The sequence below is a fragment of the Narcine bancroftii genome, chromosome 9, assembly GCF_036971445.1.
Source record: "Narcine bancroftii isolate sNarBan1 chromosome 9, sNarBan1.hap1, whole genome shotgun sequence".
NCBI classification, from domain to species: Eukaryota; Metazoa; Chordata; class Chondrichthyes; order Torpediniformes; family Narcinidae; genus Narcine; species Narcine bancroftii.
The window spans coordinates 76,028,472-76,042,071 of record NC_091477.1 but is presented as its reverse complement, the minus strand read 5'-3'; the positions used below and the strand labels follow the sequence as shown (position 1 = coordinate 76,042,071).

The window sequence follows — 13,600 nt, the reverse complement described above, 5'->3', positions numbered from 1 at the left end:
TTGCATTTCCAGCACCCGTGTAGGTGCCAGACAGTGGGAATTTTACTGTATTATGAAAAGACCATCAGAATTCACTGAAACAATCTAGGATTGGAAGTTGGGGAAATATGGCCATGCACCTAGAATACTCACACCCTGTCTTTAGGAGCACTGACTCTCGTCTTTTAAACAGAGTATTCTTAATGCAGGTGTACCAGTGAGGCATTGGAACTATGAGCCTCAGTCAACTGGAAAATTTGTATTTCCAGCACCCGTGTAGGTGCCAGACAGTGGGAATTTTACTGTATTATGAAAAGACCATCAGAATTCACTGAAACAATCTAGGATTGGTGTTGGGGAAATATGGCCATGCACCTAGAATACTCATACCCTGTCTTTAGGAGCACTGACTCTCGTCTTTTAAACAGAGTATTCTTAATGCAGGTGTACCAGTGAGGCATTGGAACTATGAGCCTCAGTCAACCGGAAAATTTGTATTTCCAGCACCCGTGTAGGTGCCAGACAGTGGGAATTTTACTGTATTATGAAAAGACCATCAGAATTCACTGAAACAATCTAGGATTGGAAGTTGGGGAAATATGGCCATGCACCTAGAATACTCACACCCTGTCTTTAGGAGCACTGACTCTCGTCTTTTAAACAGAGTATTCTTAATGCAGGTGTACCAGTGAGGCATTGGAACTATGAGCCTCAGTCAACCGGAAAATTTGTATTTCCAGCACCCGTGTAGGTGCCAGACAGTGGGAATTTTACTGTATTATGAAAAGACCATCAGAATTCACTGAAACAATCTAGGATTGGAAGTTGGGGAAATATGGCCATGCACCTAGAATACTCACACCCTGTCTTTAGGAGCACTGACTCTCGTCTTTTAAACAGAGTATTCTTAATGCAGGTGTACCAGTGAGGCATTGGAACTATGAGCCTCAGTCAACCGGAAAATTTGCATTTCCAGCACCCGTGTAGGTGCCAGACAATGGGAATTTTACTGTATTATGAAAAGACCATCAGAATTCACTGAAACAATTTAGGATTGGAAGTTGGGGAAATATGACCATGCACCTAGAATACTCACACCCTGCCTTTAGGAGCACTGACTCTCGTCTTTGAAACAGAGTATTCTTAATGCAGGTGTACCAGTGAGGCATTGGAACTATGAGCCTCAGTCAACCGGAAAATTTGCATTTCCAGCACCCTTGTAGGTGCCAGACGGTGGGAATTTTACTGTATTATGAAAAGACCATCAGAATTCACTGAAACAATCTAGGATTGGAAGGTGGGGAAATATGGCCATGCACCTAGAATACTCACACCCTGTCTTTAGGAGCACTGACTCTCGTCTTTTAAACAGAGTATTCTTAATGCAGGTGTACCAGTGAGGCATTGGAACTATGAGCCTCAGTCAACAGGAAAATTTGTATTTCCAGCACCCGTGTAGGTCCCAGACAGTGGGAATTTTACTGTATTATGAAAAGACCATCAGAATTCACTGAAACAATCTAGGATTGGAAGGTGGGGAAATATGGCCATGCACCTAGAATACTCACACCCTGTCTTTAGGAGCACTGACTCTCGTCTTTTAAACAGAGTATTCTTAATGCAGGTGTACCAGTGAGGCATTGGAACAATGAGCCTCAGTCAACCGGAAAATTTGCATTTCCAGCACCCGTGTAGGTGCCAGACAGTGGGAATTTTACTGTATTATGAAAAGACCATCAGAATTCAATGAAACAATCTAGGATTGGAAGTTGGGGAAATATGGCCATGTACCTAGAATACTCACACCCTGTCTTTAGGAGCACTGACTCTCGTCTTTTAAACAGAGTATTCTTAATGCAGGTGTACCAGTGAGGCATTGGAACTATGAGCCTCAGTCAACCAGAAAATTTGCATTTCCAGCACCCGTGTAGGTGCCAGACAGTGGGAATTTTACTGTATTATGAAAAGACCATCAGAATTCAATGAAACAATCTAGGATTGGAAGTTGGGGAAATATGGCCATGCACCTAGAATACTCACACCCTGTCTTTAGGAGCACTGACTCTCGTCTTTTAAACAGAGTATTCTAAATGCAGGTGTACCAGTGAGGCATTAGAACTATGAGCCTCAGTCAACCGGAAAATTTGCATTTCCAGCACCCGTGTAGGTGCCAGACAGTGGGAATTTTACTGTATTATGAAAAGACCATCAGAATTCACTGAAACAATCTAGGATTGGAAGGTGGGGAAATATGGCCATGCACCTAGAATACTCACACCCTGTCTTTATGAGCACTGACCCTCGTCTTTTAAACAGAGTATTCTTAATGCAGGTGTACCAGTGAGGCATTGGACCTCTGAGCCTCAGTCAACCGGAAAATTTGCATTCCCAGCACCCATGTAGGTGCCAGACAGTGGGAATTTTACTGTATTATGAAAAGACCATCAGAATTCACTGAAACAATCTAGGATTGGAAGGTGGGGAAATATGGCCATGCACCTAGAATACTCACACCCTGTCTTTAGGAGCACTGTCTCTCGTCTTTTAAACAGTGTATTCTTAAGCAGGTGTACCAGTGAGGCATTGGAACATTGAGCCTCAGTCAACCGGCAAATGTGCATTTCCAGCACCCGTGTAGGTGCCAGACAGTGGGAATTTTACTGTATTATGAAAAGACCATCAGAATTCACTGAAACAATCTAGGATTGGAAGTTGGGGAAATATGGCCATGCACCTAGAATACTCACACCCTGTCTTTAGGAGCACTGACTCTCGTCTTTTAAACAGAGTATTCTTAATGCAGGTGTACCAGTGAGGCATTGGAACTATGTGCCTCAGTCAACCGGAAAATTTGTATTTCCAGCACCCGTGTAGGTGCCAGACAGTGGGAATTTTACTGTATTATGAAAAGACCATCAGAATTCACTGAAACAATCTAGAATTGGAAGTTGGGGAAATATGGCCATGCACCTAGAATACTCACACCCTGTCTTTAGGAGCACTGACTCTCGTCTTTTAAACAGAGTATTCTTAATGCAGGTGTACCAGTGAGGCATTGGAACTATGAGCCTCAGTCAACCGGAAAATTTGCATTTCCAGCACCCGTGTAGGTGCCAGACAGTGGGAATTTTACTGTATTATGAAAAGACCATCAGAATTCACTGAAACAATCTAGGATTGGAAGGTGGGGAAATATGGCCATGCACCTAGAATAGTCACACCCTGTCTTTAGGAGCACTGACTCTCGTCTTTTAAACAGAGTATTCTTAATGCAGGTGTACCAGTGAGGCATTGGAACTATGACCCTCAGTCAACCGGAAAATTTGCATTTCCAGCACCCTTGTAGGTGCCAGACAGTGGGAATTTTACTGTATTATGAAAAGACCATCAGAATTCACTGAAACAATCTAGGATTGGAAGGTGGGGAAATATGGCCATGCACCTAGAATACTCACACCCTGTCTTTAGGAGCACTGACTCTCGTCTTTTAAACAGAGTATTCTTAATGCAGGTGTAACAGTGAGGCATTGGAACTATGAGCCTCAGTCAACCGGAAAATTTGCATTTCGAGCACCCATGTAGGTGCCAGACAGTGGGAATTTTACTGTATTATGAAAAGACCATCAGAATTCACTGAAACAATCTAGGATTGGAAGGTGGGGAAATATGGCCATGCACCTAGAATACTCACACCCTGTCTTTAGGAGCACTGACTCTCGTCTTTTAAACAGAGTATTCTTAATGCAGGTGTACCAGTGAGGCATTGGAACAATGAGCCTCAGTCAACCGGAAAATTTGCATTTCCAGCACCCGTGTAGGTGCCAGACAGTGGGAATTTTACTGTATTATGAAAAGACCATCAGAATTCAATGAAACAATCTAGGATTGGAAGTTGGGGAAATATGGCCATGCACCTAGAATACTCACACCCTGTCTTTAGGAGCACTGACTCTCGTCTTTTAAACAGAGTATTCTTAATGCAGGTGTACCAGTGAGGCATTGGAACTATGAGCCTCAGTCAACCAGAAAATTTGCATTTCCAGCACCCGTGTAGGTGCCAGACAGTGGGAATTTTACTGTATTGTGAAAAGACCATCAGAATTCAATGAAACAATCTAGGATTGGAAGTTGGGGAAATATGGCCATGCACCTAGAATACTCACACCCTGTCTTTAGGAGCACTGACTCTCGTCTTTTAAACAGAGTATTCTAAATGCAGGTGTACCAGTGAGGCATTAGAACTATGAGCCTCAGTCAACCGGAAAATTTGCATTTCCAGCACCCGTGTAGGTGCCAGACAGTGGGAATTTTACTGTATTATGAAAAGACCATCAGAATTCACTGAAACAATCTAGGATTGGAAGGTGGGGAAATATGGCCATGCACCTAGAATACTCACACCCTGTCTTTATGAGCACTGACCCTCGTCTTTTAAACAGAGTATTCTTAATGCAGGTGTACCAGTGAGGCATTGGACCTCTGAGCCTCAGTCAACCGGAAAATTTGCATTCCCAGCACCCGTGTAGGTGCCAGACAGTGGGAATTTTACTGTATTATGAAAAGACCATCAGAATTCACTGAAACAATCTAGGATTGGAAGGTGGGGAAATATGGCCATGCACCTAGAATACTCACACCCTGTCTTTAGGAGCACTGACTCTCGTCTTTTAAACAGAGTATTCTTAAGCAGGTGTACCAGTGAGGCATTGGAACAATGAGCCTCAGTCAACCGGAAAATTTGCATTTCCAGCACCCGTGTAGGTGCCAGACAGTGGGAATTTTACTGTATTATGAAAAGACCATCAGAATTCACTGAAACAATCTAGGATTGGAAATTGGGGAAATATGGCCATGCACCTAGAATACTCACACCCTGTCTTTAGGAGCACTGACTCTCGTCTTTTAAACAGAGTATTCTTAATGCAGGTGTACCAGTGAGGCATTGGAACTATGTGCCTCAGTCAACCGGAAAATTTGTATTTCCAGCACCCGTGTAGGTGCCAGACAGTGGGAATTTTACTGTATTATGAAAAGACCATCAGAATTCACTGAAACAATCTAGGATTGGAAGGTGGGGAAATATGGCCATGCACCTAGAATAGTCACACCCTGTCTTTAGGAGCACTGACTCTCGTCTTTTAAACAGAGTATTCTTAATGCAGGTGTACCAGTGAGGCATTGGAACTATGAGCCTCAGTCAACCGGAAAATTTGCATTTCCAGCACCCTTGTAGGTGCCAGACAGTGGGAATTTTACTGTATTATGAAAAGACCATCAGAATTCACTGAAACAATCTAGGATTGGAAGGTGGGGAAATATGGCCATGCACCTAGAATACTCGCACCCTGTCTTTAGGAGCAATGACTCTCGTCTTTTAAACAGAGTATTCTTAATGCAGGTGTAACAGTGAGGCATTGGAACTATGAGCCTCAGTCAACCGGAAAATTTGCATTTCGAGCACCCATGTAGGTGCCAGACAGTGGGAATTTTACTGTATTATGAAAAGACCATCAGAATTCACTGAAACAATCTAGGATTGGAAGGTGGGGAAATATGGCCATGCACCTAGAATACTCACACCCTGTCTTCAGGAGCACTGTCTCTCGTCTTTTAAACAGAGTATTCTTAATGCAGGTGTACCAGTGAGGCATTGGAACTATGAGCCTCAGTCAACCGGAAAATTTGCATTTCCAGCACCCGTGTAGGTGCCAGACAGTGGGAATTTTACTGTATTATGAAAAGACCATCAGAATTCACTGAAACAATCTAGGATTGGAAGGTGGGGAAATATGGCCATGCACCTAGAATACTCACACCCTGTCTTTAGGAGCACTGACTCTCGTCTTTTAAACAGAGTATTCTTAATGCAGGTGTACCAGTGAGGCATTGGAACTATGAGCCTCAGTCAACCGGAAAATTTGCATTTCCAGCACCCGTGTAGGTGCCAGACAGTGGGAATTTTACTGTATTATGAAAAGACCATCAGAATTCACTGAAACAATCTAGGATTGGAAGTTGGGGAAATATGGCCATGCACCTAGAATACTCACACCCTGTCTTTAGGAGCACTGACTCTCGTCTTTTAAACAGAGTATTCTTAATGCAGGTGTACCAGTGAGGCATTGGAACTATGAGCCTCAGTCAACCGGAAAATTTGCATTTCCAGCACCCGTGTAGGTGCCAGACAGTGGGAATTTTACTGTATTATGAAAAGACCATCAGAATTCACTGAAACAATCTAGGATTGGAAGGTGGGAAATATGGCCATGCACCTAGAATACTCACACCCTGTCTTTAGGAGCACTGACTCTCGTCTTTTAAACAGAGTATTCTTAATGCAGGTGTACCAGTGAGGCATTGGAACTATGAGCCTCAGTCAACCGGAAAATTTGCATTTCCAGCACCCGTGTAGGTGCCAGACAGTGGGAATTTTACTGTATTATGAAAAGACCATCAGAATTCACTGAAACAATCTAGGATTGGAAGTTGGGGAAATATGGCCATGCACCTAGAATACTCACACCCTGTCTTTAGGAGCACTGACTCTCGTCTTTTAAACAGAGTATTCTTAATGCAGGTGTACTAGTGAGGCATTGGAACTATGAGCCTCAGTCAACCGGAAAATTTGCATTTCCAGCACCCGTGTAGGTGCCAGACAGTGGGAATTTTACTGTATTATGAAAAGACCATCAGAATTCACTGAAACAATCTAGGATTGGAAGGTGGGGAAATATGGCCATGCACCTAGAATATTCACACCCTGTCTTTAGGAGCACTGTCTCTCGTCTTTTAAACAGAGTATTCTTAATGCAGGTGTACCAGTGAGGCATTGGAACTATGAGCCTCAGTCAACCGGAAAATTTGCATTTCCAGCACCCGTGTAGGTGCCAGACAGTGGGAATTTGACTGTATTATGAAAAGACCATCAGAATTCAATGAAACAATCTAGGATTGGAAGTTGGGGAAATATGGCCATGCACCTAGAATACTCACACCCTGTCTTTAGGAGCACTGACTCTCGTCTTTTAAACAGAGTATTCTTAATGCAGGTGTACCAGTGAGGCATTGGAACTATGAGCCTCAGTCAACCGGAAAATTTGCATTTCCAGCACCCGTGTAGGTGCCAGACAGTTGGAATTTTACTGTATTATGAAAAGACCATCAGAATTCCCTGAAACAATCTAGGATTGGAAGGTGGGGAAATATGGCCATGCACCTAGAATACTCACACCCTGTCTTTAGGAGCACTGACTCTCGTCTTTTAAACAGAGTATTCTTAATGCAGGTGTACCAGTGAGGCATTGGAACTATGACCCTCAGTCAACCGGAAAATTTGCATTTCCAGCACCCGTGTAGGTGCCAGACAGTGGGAATTTTACTGTATTATGAAAAGACCATCAGAATTCACTGAAACAATCTAGGATTGGAAGTTGGGGAAATATGGCCATGCACCTAGAATACTCACACCCTGTCTTTAGGAGCACTGACTCTCGTCTTTTAAACAGAGTATTCTTAATGCAGGTGTACCAGTGAGGCATTGGAACTATGAGCCTCAGTCAACCGGAAAATTTGCATTTCCAGCACCCGTGTAGGTGCCAGACAGTGGGAATTTTACTGTATTATGAAAAGACCATCAGAATTCACTGAAACAATCTAGGATTGGAAGGTGGGGAAATATGGCCATGCACCTAGAATACTCACACCCTGTCTTTAGGAGCACTGACTCTCGTCTTTTAAACAGAGTATTCTTAATGCAGGTGTACCAGTGAGGCATTGGAACTATGAGCCTCAGTCAACCGGAACGTTTGCATTTCCAGCACACGTGTAGGTGCCAGACAGTGCGAATTTTACTGTATTATGAAAAGACCATCAGAATTCACTGAAACAATCTAGGATTGGAAGTTGGGGAAATATGGCCATGCACCTAGAATACTCACACCCTGTCTTTAGGAGCACTGACTCTCGTCTTTTAAACAGAGTATTCTTAATGCAGGTGTACCAGTTAGGCATTGGAACTATGAGCCTCAGTCAACCGGAAAATTTGCATTTCCAGCACCCGTGTAGGTGCCAGACAGTGGGAATTTTACTGTATTATGAAAAGACCATCAGAATTCACTGAAACAATCTAGGATTGGAAGGTGGGGAAATATGGCCATGCACCTAGAATACTCACACCCTGTCTTTAGGAGCACTGACTCTCGTCTTTTAAACAGAGTATTCTTAATGCAGGTGTACCAGTGAGGCATTGGAACTATGAGCCTCAGTCAACCGGAACATTTGCATTTCCAGCACACGTGTAGGTGCCAGACAGTGCGAATTTTACTGTATTATGAAAAGACCATCAGAATTCACTGAAACAATCTAGGATTGGAAGTTGGGGAAATATGGCCATGCACCTAGAATACTCACACCCTGTCTTTAGGAGCACTTTTCACTTACTCATCCTCAGATTCACTGTCACTGCCGAATAGGCCAGATTCAGCCTTTTCAGAGGTCTGCTTATTCTCCTCCTCGCTGTCAGATAAAATGGCCTTAGACTCCTGTTTCCCTGGTGCAGCATCACTATCGGAATCCTCACCAGCGGAGAGAATGTGTTTTTTCTTCGCAACTGTATCGCTGTCTGAGGTGGAGTCCTCGTCCTCAGATTCAACAAGCTTTTCCTTCGGAACAGTGTCACTATCTGAACCATCAGAGAAGACCCGATTTTTCCTAATACCCATATTGCTATCAGAATCTTCAGCATCAGAAATAACCTGCTTTCTCGCATGAGTGTTTGAGTTACTGTCTGAGTCATCATCATCGGAGGCTGTGTGCTTGACTTTTGAGATGTCAACACTGCTATCAGAATCATCGTCCGAAACCACACGTTTCACTGGGGCGACATCAGCTTCACTGTCCGATTCCTGGCCTCCTGGGGCACACTGCTTTCTCTTCAATTCACCAGCTTCACTACCAGATTCCTCCCTATCAGAGTCAACAGCACTTTTTTTGGTGGGAGCAAAGTCACTGTCCGAATCCTCACTGTCCGACATCATGCGGGTCTTCTTGGCTGCTGTGAAAATAAAAAATCTCATTTGAACCCATCCTATCCATTGCATTAGTTTGTTAAGGCTTTTATTTATTTGTTTTAGGAATTAGGAATGCAATTTGGTGGCCAAACCACACATCCTTCACAATGACAGGCTAGTTTTTCATTTTTATTTGTAGCAGTTACCACCTTTTGATGAATGATTATTTAAAATAATTATAAATATCAATATTGCTGGTGTGGAGTTGAGAGGAGTAGAAAGCGGAGATGCGACTTAAGTGCTCCTCCACAGTGTCCTACTGCCTGGCCATTCCACTCAAAGGTCCTGTGCAGATTTAACCTGCCTGTACAATGGGTCTGGCAGTGCTTTATCTTACAATCGAAAGCTCACAAAGGTCCATGCCAAAAATGGCAGTGAACATGCTCATCAGCCCAGACCACTGGGTTGTGGACGCCATGAAGAAGCAGACTGGTACAGGGCACCAGAGTGGGAGAACACATCTCATTGAGGAGGAGGAGCCTGGAAGAGGACCAGCATGGGGCTTGGTGGCCAAAGGCTTCATAGCAGACCACAGGCAGCTGGGGAGTGGCCTGTGGGAGCCAGGTACTGGAATTGGGATTTGCAACAGTCCCAATTGTAAGCGGGGCACCTAAAGGGCCTTGGACTAGGCAACTTTCTAATCATCACAGGGATTCAAAAACCAACAATCAAGGAAGGTGAATTAGATGTCCAACACTCTGGTTCCCCACTTGACCAGACTGCAGGCTGTGCAGCTACAGAGGTAATGGGAACGCAGGAGGCGGCAGCATTGGAGGTGGTGGCGGGATCCACGGACAACTGATTTCTCTGAATTGACTCTCTTTTGTTTCTCTTGCTCATCTTTATCGAGGTGCTGAACATCTTTTTGCATGTCTTTACAGTGCAAAAAAAAGGAAACAAATTTGTATATTTGTTTACAGAACAATAAAGGAATCTGGAATCTTGAATGAAAGCTGCCCTGATTCACTGTTGGATACTTACATTTATTCTGTACTTCTTTCTCATCCTCACTGTCAGAAAGGACAGGCTTTTTCCTCTTCACTGAAATACAAGAGCACTGTATTAGGAATTAGATTCAGACATGGAATTGGTTTGTATTCAGACCATTCACACCAACACACCTTTGCCAACTTCTTGGATGCAAGTTGCAAAATCCGATTCCCTCTGTCCATCCTTCTAGTCTGCTATAAATCTCTTGGTTCAGGTTTCAATGATAACCTCACATAGGTGTGGGCAGCACCTACATTCACATAACAAGATTCTACTAATGTAATGGGAATCAGACAGTCACTGGAATCAGGAGTTTGCAGAGGTTTGGTATGACACTGGAAACCCCAGAAAATTTCTACAGAGGTGGAAAGTGTGCTGCTATGGCTGCATCATGGTCTGGTATGGGGACAGCAATAACCGAGTGTAAAGTTCTGCCAAAGGTTGTGGACACAACTCAGGACATTACAGGCAAAACCCTTCCCAGCATTGAGAGCATCTACAGGGAACAATGCCATCAGAGAACAGCAGCAATCATCAAGGATTCTCATCATCCAGGACACGCTCTGTTCCCACTGCTACCATCAGGAAAGAGGTCTAGGTGCCACAAGACTCGTACCACCTGGTTCAGGAACAGCTGCTATCCCTCCACCATCAGACTCCTCAACAACAAACTCAATCAGGGGCACATTTTGCACTTAATTGATTTTCTCCCCCCCCTCCTCTCTGTATTTCTTTATTTGTTTACATGTTTACATTGAGTAGGTTTTTTTGTACTACCAATAAGTGGTAATTTTGGCCTGTCAACAGGAAAAAAATTCTCAGGGTTGTATACGATTTTAAAATTTAAATTTGAAATTTAAATGTAGACATACAACATGGTAAAAGGCCATTTCAGCTCATGCTTTCCAATTTACACCCCATTAACCTATACCTTTGTTGGTACATTTTAAATGGTGGGAGGAAACCAGAGCTCCCAGAGAAAACCCAAGCAGACATGGGGGGAAAACATACAAACTCCTTACAAACAGCATAGGATTCGAACCCTGGTTCAGTCCCAATCGCTGGCGCTCTAAAGGTGTTGCATTAACTGCTACGCCAACCATGGTGTATGTACTCTGACAATAAATCTGAATCGAAGAGGAAAAATAAAACAGTTGAAAAGTGTTGACCTTAAGCATAATTCTATTGGGTAGTACAATAATGCAACTGGTAGACCTGCTGCCACTCAGTTCCTGAAATTGCAATTAATCCTAACATCCAGTGCTGTTATGTGGAGTTTCCACAATCTCTGTTACCAAGCGAGTTTCCCCATGGATTTTCCAGTTTTCTCCTGAATCCCAAAGATGTCTTGGTTGGTTACGGCAAATTACTCGGTGTAGTTTGCCACTCAGAGAATCAGGGTGCAGTTGATGGGCATGTGAAAGAGAGTACGTGACAGAAGAAAATGATGGAAGAAATGTGATAGATGTGAATTTTTGGAGAGCTTGCATGGACTTCATAGGCATAATGGTCTTTAACATCATTCAGAAGTATGAGAATACTTGCTAGAGCTTGCATATCAGTCATCTGACATCCACATATGTGCAATAGGATGCAAAGCAAAGTGATGAAGAACAAGAATGCCTGGACCCTTTAATAATTCTAATGTAATTATTCCTTTCCTATCTGAGATCTGCTAGCACAGAGTGAATATTGATTTAAGATTATTCTGGTCTGCAAACCCCAATGTTCATTTCAAAGAATAACCTGTACTCCTTACATTATTCTAGTTATTGATTGACCTGCCTAAAAATGGGAAAAAGCAAACTCCTTAGGGAAATGTGGCTCCAATACATGGGGTATGCAAGAGGAAATCAGGGGACAAATCAAATATAAATTATACCCTCCTTTGCACTTCAAACATTCAAGAGCAAACATCTCCAATTAACCAAGAACTTCAAACTCCAAAGTAACCGAGGGAGCTCATGAACCAAGAAACTAGAGGAAATATATATTCTCCCCAAAAGTTGAGTTAGACCACATCATGCCTAAAAATCACAGGTAACACTGCACCCAGACCTTCATCTGTGTTGCTATATTTCAAACTCAGCACCAAACTCCTGAACCATTGGCTAGACCACGGAACATGAGAGAACAAAAACAGGCCATTCGGCCATTCTAGTCTTTGCCAAGCTATTTTTCAGTCTAGCCCCTCTGACCTGCACCCAGACCATATCACTCCATTCCCCCTCCCACACCATACCTATCCAAATTTTTCTTAAATGTCAAAATTGAGCCTGAATTTACCAATTCAGCCGGCAGCTCATTCCACACTCCCACCACTCTCTGTGTGAGAAGCTCCTCCTAATGTTCCCTGTACATTTTTCTTTCACCCTTAACCCCATCCTCTTATTTTTAATCTCATCCAACCTCAGTAGAAAAAGTCTGCTTGCATTTATCCCATCTATTCCCAACATAATTTTGTATACCTCTATCAAATCTTTCCCGTTCTTCTGCACTCCAGGGAATAAAGACCTAACCAGTTTAAGGCAATTCTTCAAGTCTGGGCATCATCTTTTTAAAAATCTCCTCTATACTCTTTCAAATGAATTGATAGCTTTCCTGCACACATTACTCCAAATTTGGCCGCACCCATGTGCTGTACAACTTCATCATACCATCCAAACTCCTATACTCAAATGTTTTGAATTATGAAGGTCAATATGTCAAAAGCTCTCTTATGACCCTATCTACTTGTGACACCACTTTCAGGGAATTGTGAATCTGTATTCCCAGATCCCTCTGTTCTACTGCATTCCTCATTGCCCTACCTTTTACAGTGTATGACCTACTTGGTTTGTTCTTCCAAATTGCAACCATTCACATTTGTCTACATTAAGTTCCAGCTGCCATTTTGCAGTCCATTTTTCCAGCTGGTCCAGACCCCTCTGCAAGCTTTAAAAGCTTTCCTCACTGTCTACTACACCCCTAATCCTTGTGTCATCTGCAAACTTACTGATCCAATTTATATTATTATCCAGATCATTGATATAGATCAGCTATTCTCAACAGGGGTCTCAAGGTCCCCTGGAGACCACAGCACATTTAAGTGACAGCCTTCCTTTCTTTTCACTTGTCGTAAAAAAAACAATTGTGTTATGCAGTCAGTAGGTGAAAATGCGGAAGAAACCAAAACTTGACTGCATCACCATAAACTTTGATCAGAGTCCTAGCTGAAAAAAGGTTGAGAATGGCTGTTAAAGATGACACACAACAGTGGACCCAGCACCACTAATTACAGGCCTCCAGTCATAGAAGCAATTATCCACTATCACTCTCTGGCTTCTCCTGGAAAGCCAATGTCTAATCCAATTTACTACCTCACCTTCCTGACTAAACCCCCATACAAGACCTTGTCAAAGGCCTTACTAAAGTCCATGTAGATAGCATCCACAGCATTTCCTTCATCAACTTTTCAGGTAACCTCCTTGAAAAACTCTAATATCATGGCATGAACTCTTCCAAGCAGCATTTCATCCCGGCTAATTACAAGAAAGATCTTACCTTGAATTTCAAATTAGCTG

The 13,600-nt window shown here is 42.9% G+C and overlaps 1 protein-coding gene across 1 annotated transcript in view; it reads right to left on the bottom strand.

Annotated features, from left to right (window-relative positions):
• Window positions 1-13,600, bottom strand: part of LOC138742300 (protein IWS1 homolog) — a 76,218-nt gene that overhangs the window by 38,883 nt on the left and 23,735 nt on the right. The window contains exons 4-5 of the mRNA XM_069896539.1: window positions 10,029-10,088; window positions 8,419-9,031 (exon numbers count right to left, since the gene is read on the bottom strand). Coding sequence (XP_069752640.1) covers window positions 8,419-9,031; window positions 10,029-10,088 — 673 coding nt within the window. The remainder of the gene's footprint in view (window positions 1-8,418; window positions 9,032-10,028; window positions 10,089-13,600) is intronic.